This window comes from Mobula birostris, chromosome 2 (assembly GCF_030028105.1).
Source record: "Mobula birostris isolate sMobBir1 chromosome 2, sMobBir1.hap1, whole genome shotgun sequence".
Classification (NCBI taxonomy): domain Eukaryota; kingdom Metazoa; phylum Chordata; class Chondrichthyes; order Myliobatiformes; family Myliobatidae; genus Mobula; species Mobula birostris.
Window position 1 is genome coordinate 133,343,571 of NC_092371.1, and position 27,241 is coordinate 133,370,811.

The 27,241-nt window shown below is 41.3% G+C and overlaps 1 protein-coding gene across 1 annotated transcript in view; it reads right to left on the bottom strand.

Moving 5' to 3' along the window:
• LOC140210901 (dynein axonemal heavy chain 8-like) overlaps positions 1 to 27,241 on the bottom strand; it is a 1,093,299-nt gene that overhangs the window by 160,165 nt on the left and 905,893 nt on the right. Inside the window, exons 69-70 of the mRNA XM_072280167.1 lie at positions 20,886 to 21,062; positions 8,705 to 8,872 (exon numbers count right to left, since the gene is read on the bottom strand). Coding sequence (XP_072136268.1) covers positions 8,705 to 8,872; positions 20,886 to 21,062 — 345 coding nt within the window. The remainder of the gene's footprint in view (positions 1 to 8,704; positions 8,873 to 20,885; positions 21,063 to 27,241) is intronic.

Below are 27,241 nucleotides of genomic sequence, written 5' to 3' on the forward strand. Positions count from 1 at the left end.
CCAGATAAATGTGAAGTATTGCATTTTGGGATATAAAACCAGGGTAGGATTTGTACATTGAATGTTTGGACCGTAGGGTGTGTTAAGGAATAGAGGGACCGAACAGCACAAGTGGCATTACAGATAGATAGAGTGATGAAGATATTAGGCATGTTGGCCTTCATTAGCCAGGGATTATAGGAGTTAGGAAGTTATGTTACAGTTACGTAAGACCATGGTAAGGCCTCACTTAGAGAACTGTGTACTGTTTTGGTCTCCCTATTATAGGAAAGATTTTATTAATCTAAAAATAGTGCAAAAAGATTTACCAAGATGTTGCCTGGTCTTGTGAGCCTAAGTTACAAGGGGAGGTTGCACAGATTCTGGAACACAAGAGATTGAGAGGTGACCTGATAGAGCAATATAAGACTATGAGGGGCATAAAAAGGGTGAAAACACACAGCCCTTTTCACAAAGAGGGATTACTATGAACAAGGCAGCATAGGTTTAAGATAAAGGTGAAAGATTTAAAAGGTGAAATGCACCTGAGCTACAAAGATGGTGCTGGTCAGACATGGCAATGCTTTGCAGGTAGCTAACAAAACTACTAACAATTCTACTAAATATACTTTTTAGAACATAGAAAGCTGACAGCACAATACAGGCCCTTCAGCTCACAAAGCTGTGCTGAACATGTCCTTTCGTTAGAAATTACCTAGAGTTACCCAGAGCCTTCTATGCAGCAGCCTACTCCACGCACTCACCACTCCCCGCGCAAAAAATTTACCCCTGACATCTCCCCTTTACCTACCTCCAAGCACCTTAAAACTGTGCCCCCTCATGTTAGCCATTTCAGCCTGGGGAAAAAGCCTCTGACTATCCACAGGATCAATACCTCTCATTATCCTAAACACCCCCATCAGGTCACCTCCCATCCTCTGTCGGTCCAAGGAGATTTTTGGGACTATGATCACTGTAATCTGCAGCCTGTAATTTCCTGCTGGGAGGTGTGCTTTTGAACTGTCTGTATGACCTGGCACTTTTGTGGTATAGAACATAGAATAGTACAGCACAGTACAGGCCCTTCAGCCCACAATGTTGTGCCAACCCTCAAACCCTGCCTCCCATATAAGTCCCCACCTTAATTTCCTCCATATACCTGTCTAGTAGTCTCTTAAACTTCACAAGTGTATTTGCCTCCACCACTGACTCAGGCAGTGCATTCCATGCACCAACCACTCTGAGTAAAAAACCTTCCTCTAATATCCCCCTTGAATTTCCCACCCCTTACCTTAAAGCCATGTCCTCTTGTATTGAGCAGTGGTGCCCTGGGGAAGAGGCGCTGGCTATCCACTCTATCTATTCCTCTTATTATCTTGTATACCTCTATCATGTCTCCTCTCATCCTCCTTCTCTCCAAAGAGTAAAGCTCTAGCTCCCTTAATCTCTGATCATAATGCATACTCTCTAAACCAGGCAGCATCCTGGTAAATCTCCTCTGTACCCTTTTCAATGCTTCCACATCCTTCCTATAGTGAGGTGACCAGAACTGGACACAGTACCCCAAGTGTGGCCTAACCAGAGTTTTATAGAGCTGCATCATTACATTGCGACTCTTAAACTCTATGCCTCGACTTATGAAAGCTAACACCCCATAAGCTTTCTTAACTACCCTATCCACCTGTGAGGCCAACTTTCAGGGATCTGTGGACATGTACCCCGAGATCCCTCTGCTCCTCCACGCTACCAAGTATCCTGCCATTTACTTTGTACTCTGCCTTGGAGTTTGTCCTTCCAAAGTGTACCACCTCACACTTCTCCGGGTTGAACGCCATCTGCCACTTTTCAGCCTACTTCTGCATCCTATCAATGTCTCTCTGCAATCTTTGACAATCCTCTACACTACCTACAACACTACCAACCTTTGTGTCGTCTACAAACTTGCCAACCCACCCTTCTACCCCCACATCCAGGTTGTTAATAAAAATCATGAAAAGTAGAGGTATCTTGAAGTGGATTCTCAAGTATGCTGGTACGGCTGTGGCGGCCATTGATGGAGCAGACTTGGGGCCAGACTGAAACTTTAGGTCAAACAGCGATGGCAGGGACTGCGACCAAGAACAGATAATGAATTGATGTTTGGCCGATTTAAGCGCTCAGCCGTATTAAAAAGATGAAGGTGTTAAGGCTGAACCAGTGTTCAGCTTTCTACTCTGTGAGGCTTTACTTGCCTCAGTGCTGAACTGACTCTGTGGTTGTGGCCTTCAGCCATTGGCAATTGTGTCGATGCTGAACCTGGCTCCGTGGCTGTTGCCTGTAGCTACCAAGCTCCTGGACCAGCTGCAGCGTTGAACTGGCTCCATAGCTATGGACTTACTCAAAGTTCAAAGCAAGTTTATTATCAAAGTATGTACAACCTTGATATCTTCACAGGCAGTCATAAAACAAAGAAATCCAAAGGAACACATTAAAAAAAGACCCAATGTGCAGAAAAAAATAGTGCAAACAATAAATGTAAGCGAATAACATTCAGAACTGAAGTTCATGAAAGTGAATCCAGAGCCATGAAGCCAGTCAACACTGTAGCAGATACAAGAGCCCATTATTTACAGACCACAGCCAAGTTCAGTGCAGAGATGAGTAAAACTCATGAAGCAGCAAGCTGAACTGGCCCATCCCTCACCTCTGGACCCAGCTTTTTCAATGTGGCCCAGCACTTAAATTATCCAAACTTTGGGTCATTCCTTGCTCTCAGACTCGGGCCCTGCCACTTTGATACTCTCCTGGGCCTCGTCACTTCGATTTGGCTGTACTCGACCTTTCCAATTCAGCCCGGCACTTAAATCAATCAAACCTCAGATCGTTCCTCGTTCTCAGACCCAGGCCCCACTGCTTTGATATGCTCGTGAGCCTGAGCCTGGGCCCCACCGCCTTGACTCAGTTCCTCTGCATCAAAACACCTCCAGCAAATTCCTCGCTCTCGGGTCCATGCCTTGCTGCATCAATTTGGCACACTACAACTGTCCTGCACCTTCGGGATTTCAGTTCACACTGCAAAATGCCAGGCCGTACAGGCAGTTCAAAAAGCTCACCTCCAAAAGGGAAGTTACAAGTTATTGATTGCAGTGATTGTATCAGAGGAAAAAGTGTGATTAATACAGTAATTTATAGTTTTGTTTGTTTTGTTTTCTACCAGCAAGTAGTCACTGTGCTTCATTAGTGCTATCTTAAATCGGATACTCTGTGCTTCATGTTCTTTGGATTGTTTATTTGCTTTTTTTTATTGTTTACATGATTTGTTCTTCCTTTTTCACACATTGGTGTATGACTGTATTTGTGATGTGGTTTTTTTCATGAATTCTATTGTGTTTCTTTGTTTTGTAGCTGCCTGCAAGATGAATCTCAAGGTTGTATATGTATACATACTTTGATAATATATGTACTTTGAATGTTCTAAAGGACATTAGAGGCAGTAAAGCTGTGAACCAAATGTGAGTTGATGGTACTGGCTTGCTGGGCTGCAAGGTAACACTGTTAGCATGGATGAGTTGAGCCAATGGCCTTTTTCAATGCTATATCATTCCATGACTCTATAACATTATAATGCTTAAATGACAACTTTTTTAAAAAAGAGTCATTGGTTCATAATGGCTGCCAGTGAATAGTGGTGTTCCACAGGGTTCGGTATCAGGACTGCTTCTTTTCATGATTTATATAAATTATGTAAATGATTTAGGTAACAAAATTGATGGCTTTGTAGGCATGTTTGTAGATGATATGAAGTGAGGTGGAAGGGGAGGTAGGGTTGAGGAAGCAGAGGGTCTGCAAAAGGATTTAAACTTACTTGGAGAATGAGAAAAGCAGTGACAGATAGAATATAGTGTAAGGGAGTATATGGTCATGCACTTTGGTAGAAGGAATAAAAGCGTAGACTATTTTCTAAATGGAGAGAAAATTCAGAAGTCAAAGTTGCAAAGGGACTTGGGAATCCTTGTGCAGGATTCCCTAAAGTTTAATTTGCAGGTCAATGGTAAGGAAGGCAAATGTTATGTTAGCAATTGTTTTGAGAGGAATAGAATATAAAAGCAAGGATGTAATGCTGAGGCTTTATCGGGCATTGGTCAGGATTTGGAGTATTGTGAATAGTTTTGGACCCCATGACTAAGAAAGGAAGTGGTGGCATTAGACAGGTCAAGAAGAGATGCACGAGAATGATCCCAGGAATGTGAAATATTTTAACAAACGTAATTATGACAGCATTTCTGTTACTTGGAAAGTTATGCACTAATGAATGGATGTCAGTCCAGGCTTTTTTTTTAAACAGGCAAACTAAAGACATGAAAGACTGAAAATAGTGGAATCTGGAGCAACCATCTGATGGAGGAACTCAAGATGTTACACAGAATTGTGGGGTGAAGGTAGTGTCAATGATTTGAGTCAGAACCCTGTATCAGAGAGAGTAAGGAGCCAGTAGGTGACTGGTTTAGTAGTGAATGATAAGGGGCAGATGGAGCAAGGTGAGGAAGGGAGAGGGGAGACAGGCAGTTGGGTGAAAGGTGGGAGCTGGCAGACAAAGAAAAGAAGAAAGAGGTAGATGGACCCATGGAGGAGGAGGGGAAGGTGAAACTGGAGGGTGATAGGTGGGAACACAAGAGTGCTTCAATCTGATAAGTAAGGAGGATGATAATGGGAACTATTAGGGGAGAGGTGAAGAACTGATGGAACAGGATGGGGAGGGTATCCATTGGATGAAATATGTGGGTAGTAGGTGCATGGAACCAGGAAGGGATGGAAGACAAAAATAGGTGATGGGTGTGTTGGAAGGCTAGGGCATTTTGGTGATTATGGGGTAAAGGACAAAAATAGGAGGATCAGAAGAGGATTAGAAAGAGAGAGAAGATGGGAGGATAGGAGGGGGGGGGGTGAAACACAGAAGGTAAGGATTACCTGAAACTGGGAAATTCAATTTTCATTCTATTGGGTTGTAGACAACCCAGGCAGAATACAAGGTGTTGTTCCTCTAACTAACAGATGACACAAAGATTGATGCTCTTTGATCCAGTCATCCATGCCAACCAATTTGTCTACTTAAGCTAGTTCCGTTTCCCATATCTCTCCAAATGGGAATAATTCAGTTAGGTGCTTTGATTCGCATGGATGATTTGGGCCAAAGGGGTTGTTTCCATGCTGTATAACTCTAGCCTATCCACTCTTTCTTTACACATGAAATACTTAATTCGAGGCAATACCCCATTGAACCTGCACCACCTCTAGTGTATTCACTTCCTTCCTATAGCAGTAGAAATAATCCTTCCTACAGTGCACTCGACACAAGGTTTTATGAATCTGTAAAATAGCCTCCTTGCTCTACTCATTGTCCTATCCTTATTAGTCCTCCCAAAAATTACTCATACTTATCAGAATTGGATTCCATCTGTCCTTGCCCTACTCAGTTTATAGAATGATTAGTGCTGTTCATAACCTAAGACTATGTTCTTCACTATCAACAATTTCACCATCTTATTGATCATACCTGCCATATTAACATCCTAATTGTTCATGTTTATAACAAACTGTAAACTTCCAGTACCAATCCCTGTAGCACACAACTCATCATGTACTTCCAATCGGAAAAACAATCCTCCACCCTGTCCCTCCATCTCCTATTACCATGTAATTTTTAATCTAATTTGCCAAATGACCATGGATCCCATGGAATCTAACCTTTTGGACCTGTTTCCCAGGTGGGTCTCCGAAGACATTACTGAAGTCTATATAAGCAATATTAAACACATTATTGTTGTAGGTAGAACTGGGGATGCGATAATTCAGATGAGTATAGGGAGTTAGGTAGCAAGTTAAGAAGCAGGACCTTCATGATAGTGATCTCCAGATTACTCCTATGCTATGTGCTAGCAAGGTCAGAAATAGGATTGGTCATATGAATTTGAGGCTGACCTAGCGCAAGGATTTAGGATCTTGACCATTAGGATCTTTTCTGAGATAGTGGCAACCTGTACAAGAGGGATGGGTTACACTTGAACCAGACAGTGAACAATATTTTTACAGATAATTTGCTAGTGCTGAAGGGTATAAACTGGATAGGCAGGGGGGAACATCTCTGAGGAGGAGCAAGTTATGGGCTGGTGAGAGCAAGTCTAGTAATCAGGATAGCTAGGCAGGGACAGCTAACACAATAAAGGCAAGGATAGGAGTACTAAGTTAAACTGCATTTATTTCAATGCTCATAGTTTAACAGGTAAGGCAGATGAATTCAGAGCATGAATTAGATCTAAGGACCATAAGACCATAAGATATAGGAGCAGAATTAGGCCATTCAGCCCATCGAGTTTGCTCCACCATTTCATCATGGCTGATCCCAGATCCCACTCAACCCCATACACCTGCCTTCCTGCTATATCTTTTGATGCCCTGACCAATCAGGAAACGATCAACTTCCACTTTAAATATACTCATGGACTTGGCCTCCACTGTAGTCTGTGGCAGAGCATTCCACAGATTCAGTACTGTCTGGCTAAAAAAAATTCCTTCTTATCTCTGTTCTAAAAGGTAGCCCCTCAATTTTGAGACTGTGCCCTGTAATTCTGGATACCCCTGCATTCTTCTAAATTCCAGTAAGTTCAGGCCCAAAGCTGCCAAATGCTCTTCATATGTTAACCCCTTCATTCCTGGAATCATCCTCATGAAACTCCTCAGGACTCTTTCAAATGACAACACATCCCTTCTGAGATATGGGGCCCAAAACTGTTGACAGTACTCCAACTGCAGCCTGACCAGTGTCTTATAAAGCCTCAGCATGATCTCTGTGCTTTTATTTTCTATTCCCCTTGAAATAAATGCTGACATTGCATTTGCCTTCTTTACCACAGATTTGACCTGTAAATTAACCTTCTGGGAGTCTTGCATGAGGACCTTTAAGTCCCTCTGCACCTCCGATATTTGAATCTTCTCCCCACTTAGATAATAGTCTGCACTATTATTTCTTTTACCAAAATGTATTATCATATATTTCCCAACACTGTATTCCATCTGCCACTTTTTTGCCCATTCTTCCAATTTGTTGTAAGTCCTGCTGCAATAGCATTACTTCCTCAGCAGGACCTACCTCTCCACCTATCTTCGTATCATCCACAAACTTTGCCACAAAGCCATCAATTTTATGAAATAAATCATTAATAAACAATGTGAAAAGTAGCGGTCCCAATACTGACCCTTGAGGAACAACACTAGTTACTGGCAACCAACCAGAAAAGGCCCCCTTTTATTCCCACTTGCTGCCTCCTGCCTGTTAGCCATTCCTCTATCCATGCCAGTATCTTTCTTGTAATGCCACAGGATTTTATCTTGTTAGAGATAACAAAACTGGGAGGTTATAGTCATTAACAGAAATATGGCTGAGAGAAGGGCAGAACTGGCAGCTCAATATTCCAAGATGCAGATGCCACAGGTGTAAGAGAATTAAGTGAAGAGGACGTGTAACCTTGTTGATAAGGAAAGACATAACAGCAGTACTTAGAGATGACATTATTGGGGGATCATCCAGTGAGGCCATATTGGAAGAACTTGGAAACAAGAAGAGATGGGTCACTCTAGTGGGATTATATTACAGACATCCCAATAGTTTGCTGGAACTTGAGGAACATGTGTAGAGGGAAATTGCTTATAGCTATACAGGTTTGTAATATGTATGAGGTGGCATGGTAGTGTAGGTGCTGGTGTAACACTATTACAACGTAAGCAACCCGGGTTCAATTACACCTGTAAGGAGTTTGTATACATTCTCCCACATTTGAAAGACAGGGTTCAGTAGGGTAATTGGTCACATGGGCGTAATTGGGCAGTGCAGGCTCATTGGGCCGGAATGGCCTGTTACCAAGCTGTATTTCAAAACAAACAAATTAATTAATAATGAATAACTTGATAAATGTTACTCTTAACAGAATTATGCTGATCATCTTTAATTAATTGTTGATTTTTAAAATGCAGATTAACCCATCTCTTTCCAAGTATAGATTAGTTATTTTAATAATTTAAGTGAAAGGCCCAAATATAACACATTGATGAATCCTAATAAAAATCTTCTCCCCCCCCCACCCAGCCTATTTAACTCAATTCTTTCCTCTAATTATCAATCAGCCTGCTACTCAAAACAATTTCCCTTCATAACCACTCTTGGTTTGAATATTTAATAATATGAGTGCTTGAGGAAATTTAGTTTAATGGGAGCAGGAGGCTTTAAAATCATTGATATAAAGAGTAAAATACAAAGCTGCAGATGCTAGAAATCTGAAATAAAACACAAAACTCTGAAAATATTCAGACTTGACAGCTTCTGTGGAAAAAGAAAAAGAAAGTAACATTTTCATAATTGAGTATTCTTTCCTGGTTTTGCATGACCTCTGCAGCAGCTTTTTTTTGATGTAGAAGTGAGGTCTGAATTCAGGCCCTTTATCCAGCAAAAGGTAGAAGTACCCAGGCAGACACTATAGTGGAAATGGTGGCAATAACCAGGAACACAAGAAACATAATTCTCAAATTAATTATTGTACAGCAAAGTGAGAACAAGGGTTTTCCCATATTTTCCCATATTTGATGTCTCAAAATAGTACTGAATGAAGAAAAAACTGCCAGTGGTAATTTTTCATCAGTCATTATTTATAGCCAATTTGATAAGAGATCATTGTATTAAAATAAATTGAGATACCTTCAAAGACTCGCCCCAGGAAGGCTTAACACAGGGCCTCTCTGGATCCGTGGTAACTGTGTCCATTTTCTTTTGGAAGAGAACCAGAACACAATCAAGAATTCTCATTATCAGGTGAGGTGGTTTGGCTAGCTTACGCACAGTGGCAACGTCAGTAGGCTTGATAGTCTGGGAAGAGAAATATAATTTGTTCATAAAGTGAGCCAAATAAATGCAGATCACATTCCATTGCATCATTATATATCAGTCCAATGTAGACCTACATTACAGTTCTATCTTAAAGGTACCAAAAATAATGGTTTAAACATAAAAAGAAGTGCCTTTGCTAGTGGTGGGTTTTCTCAGAATTCTGAAGGATAGGGATATGAAGTCCTCACTTTAATGATTTTAAAAGGATGAATGAACATCTTGAATTTGGCCACATTTTGAGTATTGTGTGCACTCCTGTTATCACATTACAGAAAGGATGTCACAGAAGAGGTTCAGCAGATTGGAGAGTATTAGACACAAGGAGAGACTGGACAAACTTGAATTGTTTTCACTAGAGATCTGGAGGCAGAGGGAGCAATCTGATGGAAGTATATTAAATTATGAGAAGCATAGGTGAAGGTGAAAGTTTTAAGGAGATGAGACAAGTTTTTCTTAAACACCAAGTGTGGTTAGGTGCCTGGAATACACTACCAGAACAGGGGTGGAAACAGATATAGCAGCACCTTTTAAGAGGCATTTAGCCAAACACAGGGGATAAAGAAATACTGACCATGTGTTAACAGACAGGATTAATTAGATTGACATTATGGCTGATGCAACATCGTGGGTTGAAGGGCCTATCCAGTGATGTACTGTTCTATGTTGTGAGATACTTGCCTTCACGGCCTCCTCAGGCAGTACATTCCAGATTCCAAACAATCTGTGTATGAAAGTATTTCCCCTCATATCCCCTCCAAACTTCCTACCTCTTACCTTGTATTCTGCCTCTTTGTTTCAAACACTCTAACTGTAGGAAAATGATTCTTACTATCTATCTCCTTCAATTCATCAATTGAGGAATAGAATTCTTTATTTGTCTATCAATTACACTTTTGTTCCCAGGAATACAAACCCAACCTATCTAATCTCTCTTTATGAGCAAAATGCTCTAATCTTGCAAACATCCTGGTTAACCTTCTCTCAGCCTTTTCCAGCTCAATCATATCCTCCCTATAGTGTAGCAATTAAAACTATTCTGCTCTTATATTGGTTGGTGATTGATGGCTGATGAAGCAAGTATTCTCAATTACTTCTTAACCACCCTATCCACCTATACTGCCACATTTTGGGATTAATAGATGTATTCCAAGGCTCTCTGTTCATCAAAAGGCCCCATCTTTTTCATGGTATGTCCTACCGTTATTTGGTCTTCAGAAATATGAAATTTTGTACCATTAGGATTAAAATCTGCTATTGCTCCAAGCAACGCACATCTTTCCAGCTGATCAATATTTTGCTGTTGTGTAACACATTTTTCTTCCCTGTCTACACCACCACAAATTTTCATATCATCTGCAAACTTACTAATCATACCTCCTAGTTTGCATCCATGTCATTAATGTACAGTAGATTCCAGTTAACTGGGCCATTGGTTAATCAAGCAGCTGGTTATTTGGGACAACTCTTAAAGAACAAAACTAATTGAGAAAATTGCCAGGATTCCCTTCATTTGTTTGGGTCACTATGTCACTTAATTGGGACAGGAGACTTACAGTACTGTTGTGGTATTGGTAGTGTGATCATTTGTTCTGTATTTCATTTAAATATATAACTGTTACTCAGTTTGTCTTTTTTTAAGTACCTTTTTAACTATTTACATGAAACTTTGGCTAATTGGGTCAGCCACTTATTGTGCCAAAATGTTCAGGTTCTGATGTGTTCCAATGAACTGGAATATACTGTATATCATAAACATCAAGAGTTCCAGCACCAGTTCTTGTGTTACACTTCTAATCACAGCTTCCAATCAGAAAATCAACTCTACACCCCATCTTTTATTGCCAAGGCAATTTTGGATGTAGTTTGTCAGCTCAACTTCGATTCCATGTGTTCTACTTTTTGGACCAGCTGACCATACAGGATCTTGTCAAAGTACTTACTAACATCCATGTAGACAACATCTACCATATTGTCCTCATCAAAATGCTTTGTTAACATGTCTAAAAATTCAATAAACTTAATGATTTTTTACCAGCAAAGCTATTCTTAAACAATCTCTCCCTTTCCATATGCAAATAAATTCTGTACCTTAAAAGTTTTTCCAATTAAAAACACATACCACTCATGTAAGACTCTGGCCTGTTGTTACTTAGCTGATCCCCACTGCCCTTCTTGAATAAAGAAACCACATTTGCTATCCTCCTTTCATCTGGTGCTTTACCTATGACTATCAAAAATGTAAAAATCTCCACAGAGACCCACAAAACCGCTTTGTCACCTACTATAGTATCTCATTAAGCCCTGGGAATTTATGCACCTTTATGTGCTTCAAAACATTTAACACTTCCTCCTTGTTATGGCTAATTTGCTGTTGAATATCACTGACCCTCTTTCTGAACTCTCTATCATGTTTCTCTCCTTAGTGAATACAATTGAAACATATTCATTTCCCCAGATTTACACTGCTATGTACTGTCTTCCTTTGGCTATCTGGCTATTTTACAGGGACATAGGATTAACATAGGTAGGCATCTTGGTTGCATGGACTGGTTGATCTGACGACCTGCTTCTGTGCTGTATGACTATGAATCTTTCCTCTCAGTCCTTGTGCAGAGTTTTGACACGGAGGGACCCTTACACCATTTGCTCCACAGAAGCTGCGTGACCCACTGAGTTCTTCTAATGTTCTGCTTTGTTTTAATCATTCTGTCTTCTCTCTTTTTTAATGTCAGGCCTCCCACTGAACATATCTCATCTATTCACCAAACACTTCCTTTGTTAGTATGTTCCATATTTTCACCACTCTTTGGGTAAAGTCTTTCTTCTCAGTTTCCTTATGGATTTCTTAGGGACAGCTTTTTAACAATGGCCTCTAGTCATGCTCTTCAACATGTGGAAATATTCACTCCATATCAGAACGTTACATAAATTTAAAGATCTTATTTAGGTTGCTCTTTAACGTGCTTTTCCAACACCATGTAGACATGTTTTTCAACAGTCTATTCATCTGTTCTGATATACGTATCTTCATATTTTCAGAATTTTCCACTCATTTGTAAAGTGTAGATTAATCAAATTTCATTTTAAAATCTTTTTTATTAATTACTATTAAAGATCAACAAAAAATACATTAAGGTAATCAAGTCAACATGTCAGTATGTACAATGATGAATTAGGTTACCAAATGACTGATTAACAAAGCTAAACAATATATCAATAATAATAATAATAATAAAAAAGTGTTAAGAATATTTTTTTGAAAGAAAAAAAGGAAGAAAAAGAACCCCAACTAACTAAAACAAAAAAACCCCCTACTAACTCAAAAAAACTGAAAAAAAAACCCATTGGGAGCACAACCCTGGAGCTATACGCCATATAAGCTTCCATAGAAGAAAAACATCAATCCACCAGCTCAAATCCATTTAAACAAAAATCAGAAGGAAACCATCTTAATTAACTCAAATCAGATGATAGTAGCAGGCAAATGAACCCCATCTTTTCTCAAAATCAAATTGAGGATCAAAAGTTCGACTTCTGATATTATCCAAACTAAGACATAGCATCACCTGAGAGAACCATTGTATCAAAGTGGGAGCAGAGGCATCTTTCCATTTCAAAAAAATAGCCCTTCTGGCCAGTAATGTAACAAATGCAATTACATGTTGGTCTGATGTAGACATACCATGAGTATATTGAGGGATCATACCGAACAAAACTGTCAAATTATTAGGTTGTAAATTAATTTTTAAAACTTTAGAAGTTGTAGAGAAAATAGATTTCCAAAAATGTTTCAATACAGAACACGTTTTTACATCTATCACACTGAATATCAACATTAGGAAACATTTTAGACAGTCGTCCTTTGTCAAATAGTAATGATGTACAAATTTAAATTGAATTAAAGATCGCAACAGTTCGAAGAAGAGTTAACCAACTTCAAAATTCGCAACCAATCCTCTGTTATCAAGGTCATGTTAAGCTCTCTTTCCCAATCTTGCTTAATCTTAAGTGAAGGTTAATTGTGCTGTTGTAACAGTAAATTATAAATTTTCCCAATAAAACCTTTCACTAAAGGGTTCATTTTTAAAATAATATCTAACAGGTCAGAATCCTGTATATATGGAAAATTACTTAAATATTCTTGTAAGAAATGACTGACCTGAAGATATTGCAGGAAATGAGAATACGAGAGAGAGTATTTAGTTACTAATTTCTCAAAAGACATCAATCAGCCATCTTGGAACAGAACAATGAAGGAATAAACTCCTTTATTCCTCCAAAGAAGAGAGGTAGGATCACTTAATGAAGATTTAAATAAATAATTTCGATAAATTAAACTAAGAAGTTTACATTTTTTGAGATTAAAAAAATTACAAAATTGGTACCAAATTCATAATAACTGCTTAATCATAGGATATAAATTTAGATTAGCAATTTTGGCTAGTTGTACAGGTAAAGAAGCTCCTAATAATGAGGTTAAGTGAAACTGTTTCACAGCTTTCAATTCCAAATCAGCCCAATATAACCAGGAACACATATAACGTATATTAACAGCCCAATAATACATTCTTAAATTATGCAGGGCAAAACCTCCATTTTGTTTAATTTTTGAAAATGATATTTTCCAATTGTTGGTCTTTTATTATTCCAAACAAAAGATGAAATAATAGAATCAACCTGATCAAAAAACTTCTTAGTTAAAAAAACAGGGATATTTTGAAATACATATAAAAATTTTGGTAAAATCATCATTTTAACTGCATGAATTTGGTCAGCTAACGAAAGTGTAAGAGGATTCCATCTACAAAATAATTGCTTCATAAAATCCATTAAAGGAACCAAATTAGCTCTATAAAGGTCTCTATGATTTTTAGTGATAATAATACCTAAATATTCCTTTCAGAGTCTGTAACTCTAAAAGGAATGTCATCATATATAGAAGCAGAATCATTTAGAGGAAATAATTCACTTTTATGAAGGTTTAGTTTATATCCCGAAAACTTTCCTAATTCATTTAATAGTTTCAATAAACTAGGAATGGGTTCTTCAGGATTCGAAACATAAACTAAGAGATCGTCAGCATAAAGGGAGATCTTATGAATAGTCCCATTTATGAAAATTCCATGGATATCTTTAGCTTCATGAAGTGCAATGGCCAAGGGTTCCAGCACCAAATTAAATAACAAAGGACTTAACAGACATCCTTGTCTTGTACCCCGTGAGTCAAAAAAAAGATCTGCAATTATTAGTAATAACAGTAGCAATAGGGCTTTTGTATATCATTCTAATCCACTTATTAAAATTAATACCAAAGTTAAATTTCTCTAAAACGTTAAATAAGTATTTCCATTCAACTCTGTCAAATGCCTTTTCAGCATCGAGAGAAACAACACATTGGGGAGTCTTAGAAAAGGATAGGTATATAACATTTAACAGTCTCCGAATATTAGATAAGGAATAACAGCCCTTTACAAAACCTGTTTGGTCCTGAGAGATAATTTTAACTAGAATATTCTCCAGTCGATTAGCCATTATTTTTGAAAGAACTTTAGCATCCACATTTAATAATGAAGTAGGTCTATATGAAGCGCAGTCAGTAGGGTCTTTATCTTTCTTAAGAATTAAAGAAATAGAAGCTTCATAAAATGTGGGAGGTAACTCTCCTATCAAAAAAGAATCTTTAAGCGTTTCCAACATATATGGAGAAAGCAATTTTTTTATAAAATCCTACAGAATAACCATCCAATCCAGGAGCTTTATCAGATTGCACTGAAAGAATAGCTTTCTGAATTTCGTTTTCAGTAATAGGAATATCGAGAGTTTGTTGATCTTCAACAGAAATTCGAGGAAAATCAACCTTTTGTAAAAAGGCATTCATTTTAGAAGGATCAGCTGGAAACTGAGATTTATAAAGTTCAATGTAAAAGTCTTGAAAAATTTTATTAATGTCTTCATAATTACATGCTACACTACCGTCTCCTTTACGAATTTTTAAAGTTTGTCTTTTGGCTCTAGCTGCTTTTAATTGAGATGCTAATAGCTTATTATTTTTATCTCCAAACACATAAAATTGACTTTTCAATTTAAGCAAATTTCTTTCAATAGGATATGTTAATAGTAAACTATATTGTGATTGGAGTTCAACCCTCTGTTTAAATAAATCAATGTTAGGAGAGATTGTGTGGCAACCCACTTTCTACACAAGCGAACCGGCTCACAAAATAGCCCGTGCGCGGGGTGAGACTTTTGTAATGCACCTCTGACGTCATTTCCGCCCGGAGAGGGCTGGAAGGGAACTGCTTAAAAGCCAGTGTCGCGAAGTTTGAATAAAGGAGTCTCGAGTGCGACTTACCGACTGAGTGACGTTATTTCTAGCTCTGCGTGTAGCACATCACTACATTGGTGACCCCGACGGTCCAAACGGGATTTGGACCAAAGATGATCGACTCTTCTTCATCTGTTCATGCAGTTTCGCTAAAACTGCCAACTTTCTGGATGCTGTGACCACGCGTGTGGTTTGACCAAGCAGAAGCCCAGTTCCAGATTCAGCAGATATCTTCGGATTCCACACATTACTATTAAGTGGTGAGCTCCCTTGACCAGGAGACAGCCGCACGGGTTGGGGATTTCTTACAGTCACCCCCCGAAGAAGGCAAATATGCAGCATTCAAAGTGCTGCTCTTAGGAGACCTTTGGCCTCTCACGGCGTGAGCGAGGTGCCTGCTTGCTGCACCTGGACAGTTTGGGAGACAGGCTGCCGTCAGCATTAATGAACGAGATGCTGGCCCTGGCTTGAAGGACACAAGCCCTGCCTCATGTTTGAGCAGGCATTCCTAGAACAACTGCCCGAAGACATACATCTGCTGCTGGCTGACGCAGATTTCAGGGACTCCCGGAAGGTGGCGGACCGGGCAGACTTGCTGTGGAAAGCCAACAGGGAGAGCAGGGCATCCGTCGGACAGATTACCAAGCCACGCGCCCAACAGCAGACCAGAGCAGGCCCGGCAATAGAGGGCACACAACCCAGAGGCAGGAGCGAGGAGGCCAATGAACAGTGGTGTTTCTACCACCAGCAGTGGGGCACAGAAGCCCACCCTTGTTGCCCGCCCTGCAAGTTCCTGGGAAAATGCCAGGGCCAGCCGCCGCTAATGGCTACAGCCTCCTGTACGTTTGGGTCAAACAGTCGGGACACCGCTTCTTGGTCGACACCGGAGCGGAGATCAGCGTCTTACCCCCGATGGGGTATGACACCCACAGCAGGGCGACGGGACCCACCCTGAGGGCCGCAAACAGCAGCATGATTCGGACCTACGGCACCCGCATAGTGCAGCTACAGTTCAGCGCCAGCCGGTTCATGTGGGACTTCACACTGGCCGCCGTGGCCCAACCACTCCTGGGGGTGGACTTCTTGCGAGTCCACAGCCTGCTGGTCAACTTGCAAGGGAAAAGACTGGTCCATGCCAAGACTTTCCAGACGTTCTCCTTTGGTGAAGCTAAGATGCCGGCCCCACACCTGGACTCCATCACGCTGTCTGATAACGAACTCACCAGAATCCTGGCGGACTTTCCATCGGTTCTGGCACCGCAGTTCACGGCAGCCATGCCCAGACATGGAGTACAGCACCATATTCCGACCCAGGGACCACCCCTCCATGCCCACGCACGAAGGCTCCCCCCGGACAAGCTCCGCCTGGCAAAGGAGGAGTTCAAGAGGATGGAGGAATTGGGGATCGTACGGTGGTCCGACAGCCCATGGGCCTCCCCCTTGCACATGGTGCCCAAAGCAGCCGGGGGCTGGAGACCATGTGGCAACTACCGCAGACTGAACGAGGCTGCAGCTCCAGACCGCTATCCCATGCCGCACATACAGGACTTTGCAGCAAACCTGCAAGGGGCAAGCATCTTTTCCAAAGTAGACCTCGTCTGGGGGTACCATCAAATCCCGGTACACCCTGAAGACATCCCCAAAACAGCACTCATCACCCCGTTCGGCCTGTTCGAATTCCTCCGAATGCCGTTCAGCCTGAAGAATGCCGCACAGATGTTCCAGCGACTAATGGATGTGGTGGGACGCAACCTGGACTTTGCATTCATCTATTTAGACGACATCCTCATAGTCAGCAGTGGTCGTCAGGAACATCTGTCTCACCTCCGCCAGCTCTACTCCCGCCTGAGTGATTTCAGCCTCACAATCAACCCAGCCAAATGCCAGTTCGGACTCGACACCATCGACTTCCTGGGCCACAGGCTTACTAAAGACGGGGCAACACTTCTGCCCACCAAGGTAGACGTGATCCGCCACCTCGCCCGGCCCAACACAGTCAAAGGCCTGCAGGAGTTCGTTGGTATGGTGAACTTCTACCACCGCTTCCTCCCCTCAGCAGCCCGTATCATGCGCCCTTTGTTCACCCTGATGTCGGGTAAAGGCAAGGACATTACTTGGGATGAAGAGGCTGCGGCCGCTTTCGTTAAAGCCAAGGAAGCCTTGGCAGATGCCGCGATGCTGGTGCACCCGAGAACAGACGTTCCAACCACTCTCACAATGGATGCATCCAACACAGCAGTCGGTGGGGTGCTGAAGCAACTCATCGAGGGGCACTGGCAACCCCTGGCGTTCTTCAGCAGGCACCTACGGCCACCTGAACTCAAGTACAGTGCCTTCGACCGGGAGCTGTTGGCACTATATCTGGCAATCCGGCATTTCAGGTACTTCTTAGAAGGCAGGCCGTTCACCGCGTTCACGGACCACAAACCGTTGACCTTCGCATTCATGAAGGTGTCCGATCCCTGGTCGGCCCACCAGCAGCGACATCTTTCCTACATCTCTCAGTACACGACGGACATCCAGCATGTCTCAGGAAAGGACAACGTTGTGGCGGACGCACTATCCAGACCAGCTATCCATGCCCTGTCCCAGGGGTGGACTATGCAGCACTGGCGGAGGCGCAGCAGGCAGACGACGTGATGCCCAGCTACAGGAACGCAGTCTTGGGTCTGCAGTCGCAAGACTTCCTCGTAGGCCCAGGTGAGAGGACCCTCCTGTGTGACGTGGCTACCGGCCAACCTTGCCCCATCGACCCGGCAGCCTGGCGGTGGCGAGTTTTCGACTCCATACACGGCTTGGTGCACCCATCTATCAGGACAACTGTCCGGATGGTCTCTAGCAAGTTCGTGTGGCACAGACTTCGCAAACAGGTCAGCAAATGGGCCAAAATGTGCACTTAGTGCCAGACAGCCAAGGTACAGCGGCACGCCAAAGCCCCGCTGCAGCAGTTCGAACCCACCCACCGGAGGTTCGACCACATTCATGTGGATACCATGGAGCCCCTGCCAGTGTCGCGAGGAGCGCGGTACCTCCTAACTATGATAGACCTTTTCACGAGATAGCCAGAGGCGGTCCCGCTCAACAACACCACCGCCGAGTCCTGCGCCCGAGTGCTGATTGCAAACTGGGTAGCCCGCTTCAGGATACCGGCCCATGTTACCTCCGACAGAGGTGCCCAGTTCACCTCCAGCCTGTGGTCGGCTGTGGCCAGCCTGTTGGGAACACAATTACACCACACAATTGCCTACCACCCACAGTCGAACGGACTAGTGGAACGCTTCCACCGTCACTTAAAGTCGGCTCTCATGGCCCACCTGAAAGGGCCTAACTGGGTGGACGAGCTTCCCTGGGTCCTGCTTGGAATCCGCACAGCACTCAAAGAGGATCTGCACACCTTGTTGGCCGAGCTGGTGTACGGCACACCCCTGGACGTCCCAGGAGAGTTCATACCAGCCCCAAGGGGGCAAGAGGAAGAACCTGCAGCAGTCCTGGACAGACTACGCGAAAGGCTCGGCAACCTGGCTCCCGTACCGACTTCACAGCACAGACAGATCCCGACCTGCATACCCAAAGACCTGCAGAACTGTAAGTTTGTATTCGTACGAAGGGGCGCACACCGGGCACCGCTACAGCGGCCGTACGAGGGGCCGTTCAAGGTGATCAGTAACAACGGGTCCACGTACGTTCTGGACATTGGGGGGAAAGAGGAGGTTTTCATGGTGGACCGACTCAAATTGGCCCACGTGGACTTGGCGCAGCCAGTCGAGGTTCAGGCACCGCGGCGCAGAGGCAGACCGCCCAAACAGAGACTGATCCAGACTGTGGACATTGGGGGTGTATCGCCGGTTCTGTGTGTGTGGGGGGGGGGGGTTATGTGGCGACCCACTTTCTACACAAGCAAACCGGCTCACAAAATAGCCCACGCGCGGGGGGAGACTTTTGTAATGCACCTCTGACGTCATTTCCGCCCGGAGAGGGCTGGAAGGGAACTGCTTAAAAGCCAGTGTCGCGAAGTTTGAATAAAGGAGTCTCGAGTGCGACTTACCGACTGCGTGACGTTATTTCTAGCTGTGTGTGTGGCACATCGCTACAATTGCATAAATATTATCCAAGTCTTTAATTTGTTTTGAAATCTTATCTAACTCTGTTTTTGTCTGTTTCTTAAGGTTAGTTAAATAGGAGATTATCCGACCGCACAAATATGCTTTAAATGTATCCCATACAATCAATTTTGACACATCTCCCATATTATTAAAAAGAAAAAAATCTTTTATCTGAGTCTCAATAAATTTGACAAAGTCCAAACTTTGTAATATATTTTCTGGAAAACGCCAAGGCAAATTTGCAACACCAATGTCATTCAATTCAAAAGCTAAGTTTAAAGGCGCATGATCTGAAACAACAACAGCATCATATTCACATTTCTGGACTTTGGACAAAAATCGGAAACCAGCTATAAAATAATCGATTCTCCAATATTTTTTGTGCACGTGAAAAAAAAAGAATAATCTCTGTGATTAGGATGTAGATGTCTCCAAACTTCAACCAGGTCATAATCGATTTAAAAAAGAGCCAATAAGTGATCCAGAACAACTCGGAAGCTGCTGATTGGTTGAACTCTTGTCAATCAAAGGATTTAAACAACAGTTAAAATCACCACCCATTAACAACATATATTCATTTAAATCTGGCAATAAAGCAAATACATTTTTAAAAAAAGGATCATCTACATTAGGTCCACACAGATTAACCAGGACAATTTTTCTTTTACAAATTGTTCCTTTAACAATTAAAAATCTACCATTAGTATCTGACACAATGTCTTCTTGGATAAATAGAATATTAGATTTACTAAAAATAGATACTCCCTTTGTTTTATTTTGACAAGTGGCATGAAATTGAAGGCCCTCCCACATTTTAAAAAATCTATTTTGATCGCCTGTTCTGATATGCGTTTCTTGAGCAAAAATTATATCGGTTTGGAATCGATTAATGATTTTAAAAGTTCTTCTTTCACTTAATAGGATGATTCCAGCCACAAACATTCCAACTAATAACGTTTATCTGTTTAGCTACCATTTAAAAAAATTATTTTTTTTAAACACATAAATACATGCATACCAATGCGGGCTAATCAAAACTGGCGGTGATAAGTATAACCATATACAAAATACGCACGCTCCGGAACTCCGTAATGGGAAAAAAATACAGTAAAAAAAAACTAAGATTGATCCTACACTGAATCCTATAGCTCAAAACTAACTCTAATCCTCCCACCACCCCAAAAGCCCAAAATTCGGCAAAAAGTCAAGTTTTAATATAGGTTTTCCATAACTTCATAACCATTACTCAATTATTAACAAATCTCTTACTTTCATGTTTTGTAATTTATAGGTCTGGACCACAATTTAATTAATTACTATTATTTAAAAATGCTTCAAATATGGGGTAGTTTAGCTTTGAAATTTCAAGACCAAGTAAGAGTAGCAGAAGAAAGTTATAATTTCTGACATGATGCAAATTAGTATATATAAATCATTACCTGCATGAGTGACTGGTCACTTAACGAAGGCCATGGGAATCTGCTTTGTTTCATTTGTAAACAAAAGTATCTGAGAAGATTTCTGTGATCCTTCCTATATCATTTCACCAAAATTCTGTACTCACATTCAGGGCAGCTTCTGCAGCTTCTAGTGCAGGCTTTGCAGCTAGTAATTTGTCCTCCGCAAAGTTTTTATCCACTGCTATTTCATCAACGATCTTCTGGGCTTTATTCTTCACTATTAAGACTTCGTTCTTAACCTTCTCTGCAGCTTGTGCACTCTCTGTCACCTCTCCTAACACCTACAGGATATCATAGGGATATAATAATTCAGCTAATGACATTTTGAAATAAGAATACAGAAACAAGAGTAGGCTTTTTAGCCCCTCAAGTCTGTTCAGCCTTCAGTGAGAATTTGGCATTATTTTCTTAATACTTTTGATCATCAAAACCTATCAATCTCAGTTTTAAATTTAACAATTAACCTAACAACAAATATTAGCAGGAGAAAGAAAATGATCCAAGTTTCTTCTATCCTTTTAAGGAACAGCTTCTTAACTGCATTTCTGAAAGATCTGTGTTCACTTTCCACACTTTGCAAAAAAACAATGATTTACCATCTATAAATTTGCTGATACAACCATTGCTGGTAGAATCTCAGATGGAGACGAGAGGATATACAGGAGCGAGATGTGCCAACTAGTGGAGCGGTGTCACAGCAACAACCTTGCACTCAATGTCAGGAAGACGAAAGATCTGATTGTGGACTTCAGGAAGGATAAGACGAGGGAAGATATGCCAGTCCTCATAGAGGACTCAGAAGTAGAAAGAGTGAGCAGTGTCAAGTCCCTGGGTGTCAAGATCTTTGAGGACCTAACCCGGTCCCAACATATCTATGCAGCTATAGAGAAGGCAAGACAGCGACTATACTTTATTAGGAGTTCGAAGAGATTTGTCAACAAAAACACTCAAAAACTTCTATAGATGTATCATGGAGAGACCCTAAGACCATAAAATATAGAAGCAGAAGTAGGCTGTTCGGCTCATCAAGTCTGCTCCACCATTCAATCATGGGCTGATCCAATGCTTCCAGTCATCCCCACTTCCCTGCCTTCACCCCATACCCTTTGGCCCTGGCTAATCAAGAACCTATCTATCTCTGTCTTAAATGCACCCAATGACTTGGTCTCCACAGCTGCTTGTGGCAACAAATTCCACAGATTTACCACTCTCTGACTAAAGTAATTTCTCCTCATATCTGTTCTAAATGGACTTCCTTCAATCCTGAAGTCATGCTGTCTTGTCCTGGACTCCCCGACCATGGGAAATAACTTTGACATGTCTAATCTGTTCAGGCCTTTTAACATTTGGAATGTTTCTATGAGATCCCCCTCATTCTCCTGAACTCCAGGGAATATAGCCCAAGAACTGCCAGACATTCCTCATACGGTAACCCTTTCATTTCTGGAATCATTCTCATGATTCCTCTCTGAACCCTCTCCAATGTCAGTATATCCTTTCTAAAATAAGGAGCCCAAAACTGCACACAATACTCCAAGTGTGGTCTCATGAGTGCCTTACAGAGCCTCAATATCATATCCCTGCTCTTACATTCTATACCTCTAGAAATAAATGCCAACATTGCATTTGTCTTCTTCACCACCGACTCAACCTGGAGGTTAACCTTTAGGATATCCTGCACAAGGACTCCCAAGTCCCTTTGTATCTCTGCATTTTGAATTCTCTCCCCATCTAAATTATAGTCTGCCCATTTATTTCTTCTACCAAAGTGCATGACCATACACTTTCCAACATTGTATTTCATTTGCCACATCTTTGCCCATTCCCCTAAACTATTAGGTCTCTCTGCAGGCTCTCTGTTTCCTCAACACCACCCACTCCTCCACCTATCTTTGTATCACTGGTAAATTTAGCCACAAATCCATTAATCCCATAGTCCAAATCATTGACATACATTGTAAAAAGCAGCAATCCCAACACCGACCCCTGTGAAATTACTCTGGTAACCAGCAGCCAGCCAGAATAGGATCCCTTTATTACCACTCTCTACTTTCTGCCGATCAGCCAAGGCTCCACCCATGCCAGTAACTCCCCTGTAATTCCATGGGAACTTATCTTGCTAAGCAGCCTCATATGTGGCACTTTATCCAAGGCCTTCTGAAAATCCAAATACACCACATCTACTGCATCTCCTTTGTCTATCCTGCTTGTAATTTCCTCAAAAAATTGCAGTAGGTTAGTCAGGCAGGATTTTTCTTTCAGGAAACCACGCTGGCTTTGGCCTATCTTGTCATGTGCCTCCAGGTACTCTGTAATCTCATCCCTAACAACGATTCCAACAACTTCCCAACCACTGATGTCAGGCTTACAGGTCTAAAGTTTCCTTTCTGCTGCCTCCCACCCTTCTTAAATAGCAGAGTAACATTTGCAATTTTCCACTCATTTGGTACAATGCCAGAACCTATCGATTCTAGAAAGATTATTCTTAATGTCGCCACAGTCTCTCCAGCTACTTCCTTCAGAACCCGAGGGTTCATTCCATCAGGTCCAGGATATTTATCCACCCTCAGACTATTAAGCTTCCTGAGCACCTTCTCAGTCATAATTTTCACTGCACATGCTTCACTACCCTGACACTCTTGAATGTCTGGTATACTGCAGATGTCTTCCACTGTGAAGACTGATGCAAAATACGAATTCAGTTCCTCTGCCATCTCTCTGTCTCTCATTACAATATCTCCAGCGTCATTTTCTATTGGTCCTGTATCTACCCTCAACTCTCTTTTACCCTTTATATACTTAAACAAGCTTTTAGTATCTTCTTTGATATTAATCACCAGCTTCCTTTCATAATTCATCTTTTTCTTCAGAATGACCTTCTTAGTTTCCTTCTGCAAGTTTTTAAAAGCTTCCCAATCCTCTATCTTCCCACTAGCTTTGGCTTCCTTGTATGCCCTCTCTTTTGCTTTAGGTCTGACTTCACTTGTTAGCCACGGTAGTGTCCTTCTTCCATTCAAAAATTTCTTCTTATTTGGAATATATCTGTCTTGCACTTCCTTCATTTTTTGCAGAAACTCCAGCCATTGCTGCTCTGCTGTCCTTCCTGCTAGTGTCTCTTTCCAGTCAACCTTGGCCAGTTCCCCTCTCATGCCATTGTAATTTTCTTTATTCCACTGAAATACCGACACATTGGAATTTAGTTTCTCTTTCTCAAATTTCAAAGTGAACTTGATCATATTGTGATCACTGTTCCCTAAGGGTTCCTTAACCTTAAGCTCTCTTATCACCTCCGGATCATTGCACAACACCCAATCCAGCACAGCCAATCCCCTAGTGGTTCAACAACAAGCTGTTCTAAAAAGCTATCCCTTAAACATTCTACAAGTTCTCTCTCTTGAGGTCCAGTTTTCCCAATTCACTTTCATGTTTAAATCCCCAACGATTATCATGATATTGCCCTTCTGACATGCCTTTTCTATCTCCTGCTGTAATTTGTAATTCACATCCCAGCTGCTGTTTTTGAGGCCTGTATACAACTGCTATTCGGGTCCTTTTACCCTTGCCATTTCTTAACTCTACACCTTCCGATCCTATGTCATCTTTTTCTAATGATTTAATATTATTTCTTACACACAGGACCACACCACTGCTTACTAACTTCTGCTTACTAACCTATCTTTCTGATACACTGTATATCCTTGGACATTCAGCTCCCAATGACAGCCATCCTTTACCCAAGTTTCAGAGATGGCCACAATGTCATACTTGCCAATCTGTAGCTGAGAGCATTCTGACAGACTGCATCACTGTCTGGTACAGGGGGGGTGGGGGGTGGGTGGTGGGTGGTGGGTGGTGGGAGGATGCTTCTGCACAGACCTAAAGAAGTTGCAGAGGGTCGTACATTTAGTCAGCTCTATCTTGGGTACTAGCCTAAAAAGTACCCAGGACATCTTCAAGGAGCAGTGTCTCAGAAAGGCAGCATCCATTACTAAGGACCACAGCACCCAGGGCATGCCCTTTTCTTATTGTTACCATTAGGTAGCAGGTACAGAAGCCTAAAGGCACAAGCTCAGTGATTCAGGAGCAGCTTCTTCCCCTCTGCCATCCAATTCCTAAAAGGACATTGAACCCATGAACACTACTTCACTTTTTAAATATATATTTTTTCTGGTTTCGCACAATTTTTTAATCTGTATTACGTATACTGTAATGGACCTACTTATTTATTTATTATTATTTTTTCTCTTCTTCTATATTATGCATTGCATTGAACTGCTGCTGCTAAGTTAACAAATTTCACGACCATACGCTAGTGATAATAAACCTGATTCTGATTCTGCCCCACTGGTTTATTTGAGCTTATGCAAGGAAATCAGGCTGACCCGAGGATTACAACACATCTGGTGATTATTATATTCCAAGTGTTAATACCAATATCGTCAAATTCTAAGGGTGCATTACAGACAAGGATCCTTTTATTTTGATAACATTTTCAACCCAAGATGTTGTGCTGAGCTAATTAAGCTAATGACATGAAATTCTACTAAATCCTTCTTCCTACTCATGGTTCCACATCCCTCCATTCCCTGCATATTTATGTTCTCACCTAAGAGCCTCTTATATGCCTTTATCATATTTATCTCCACCACCACCCCTGGCAAAACACTGCAAACATCCACCATTCTCTGCGTAAAATAAAACCTGCCCTGCAGATCTACTTTGAACTTAATTGTATGACCTCAAGTATTAGATATTTTGCCCCTGTGAAAAACATACCAGCTGTCTATTCTATCTACGTCTTTCATCATTTTATAAGTTTCTATCAGGTTTCCTCTCAGCCTCCACCGCTCCTGTGAAAACAATTGTATTTGTCCAAAACCTCTTCTTACAGCACATGCTTTCTAATCCAGGAAGCATCATGGTAAACCTTTTCCGAACCCTCTCTGAAGCCTCCACATCCTTCCTATAATGGGGTGGAGGGGGAGGGAATGTCGACTCAGACCATGAGAGGCCTGCATCAGGCATTTTCATGCCTTACAAGGCATAATGGGGTGACCAACATAAAATCTTAAGAAAGCCTTCCTTTGATTTGTCCAATCAATCAATGAAACAATATTCATTTTTTACTCAGTAGGTTTGTTAATAGTAACCACATTTTCTTTCATGGCATTTGTGTTCTCAAACCTACTACACTTTCCTTTCTGCAGTAGAACAAGCCTATGTCTCCTTACCTCTTTTACTTATGATAGATTTTCCCTATATTATCCATTTAGCACAAATATGTCAATTAAATCTTTCTTGGATATCTTCATCTATATTTATTAAGAGAACATTCTAGTAGGCTTTCAACCCCACTAACTCAATTACAGAAACTAGATTTGATTTGATTTATAAGTCAGGGACATTTGTTCTATAGCAACATGTTTTACCTGCTGTGTTAATTTCCTATGCATCATAAAAATATAATTTTATATCTGGATCTAATTTATTAGTCTATGCTGTCTGGTCTTTCCAATCAGCAGAATATTTTCACTCTGTGCTTTCTGTGCCTCTAAGTACCTTGAGGTCTTCCTTTACATTCTAAGTTTCAAGAAATACTGTCTTAGCTTTTATAATCACTTCTTTTAATTTAACGCTTGAAATTTAGATTTCCTTTTGGCATATCCGTTCTCCACTCTCTCCATCCTTTTCCAAGTTGTGTTACCCAGAAATATTCACAGTGCTCCAGGTGTATTTTATCAGGACTTTCCACAACTATAGCTTGCATGCACTCCATTGGCCTTTTGATTGTTTTCTACACCTGCCCCTAACTTTTTAATAATACATGTAAATTGACCCCCAAACTTATTTGGGCATTTTCTGCTTCTAGTGCTGTGTCATTCTATTCAGAATATTTTATTCTTTTTAGATCCAATTGGATGGCCACATCTTGGCCTACACTGAAAATTATTTTTTATCTCTCTATAATTTAATTTTTCCATTTGCGCTGTCTAAACCTCTGTCCAGACTTGTTCATCAGCAAACCTAGCTATATTGGAAAAATCATCTGGATTTGATCCTGACTTGAGAGCTGACTTTTGTGGAATTTGTACGTTCTTCCTGTATGGATTTCTCCATGTGCATCAGTTTCCTCCCATATCTCAAAATGTGCTGATTATTAGATTAAATGACTATTAACATAGGAGGATGTCAGGAGAATTGTGGTTGTTAATGGGCACTGGTGAGAGAATTACGGAGCTATAACAAGGGGGATGTTCTTTATGGCACTATATCCTTTTTTATGAATGGAGACCAAAATTATACAAAAGATCCAGGTGAAATCTCATCAAGGAAGTACATAATTGCAGTAAGACATCTTTGCTAGTGTATTCAAATCCTCTCTTATTTGAAAAACCTGTAGGCTAGCTTTCAGTGTTTTGTATACAGGTACACAAGGTTCTTTTGAACATCACATATTTCC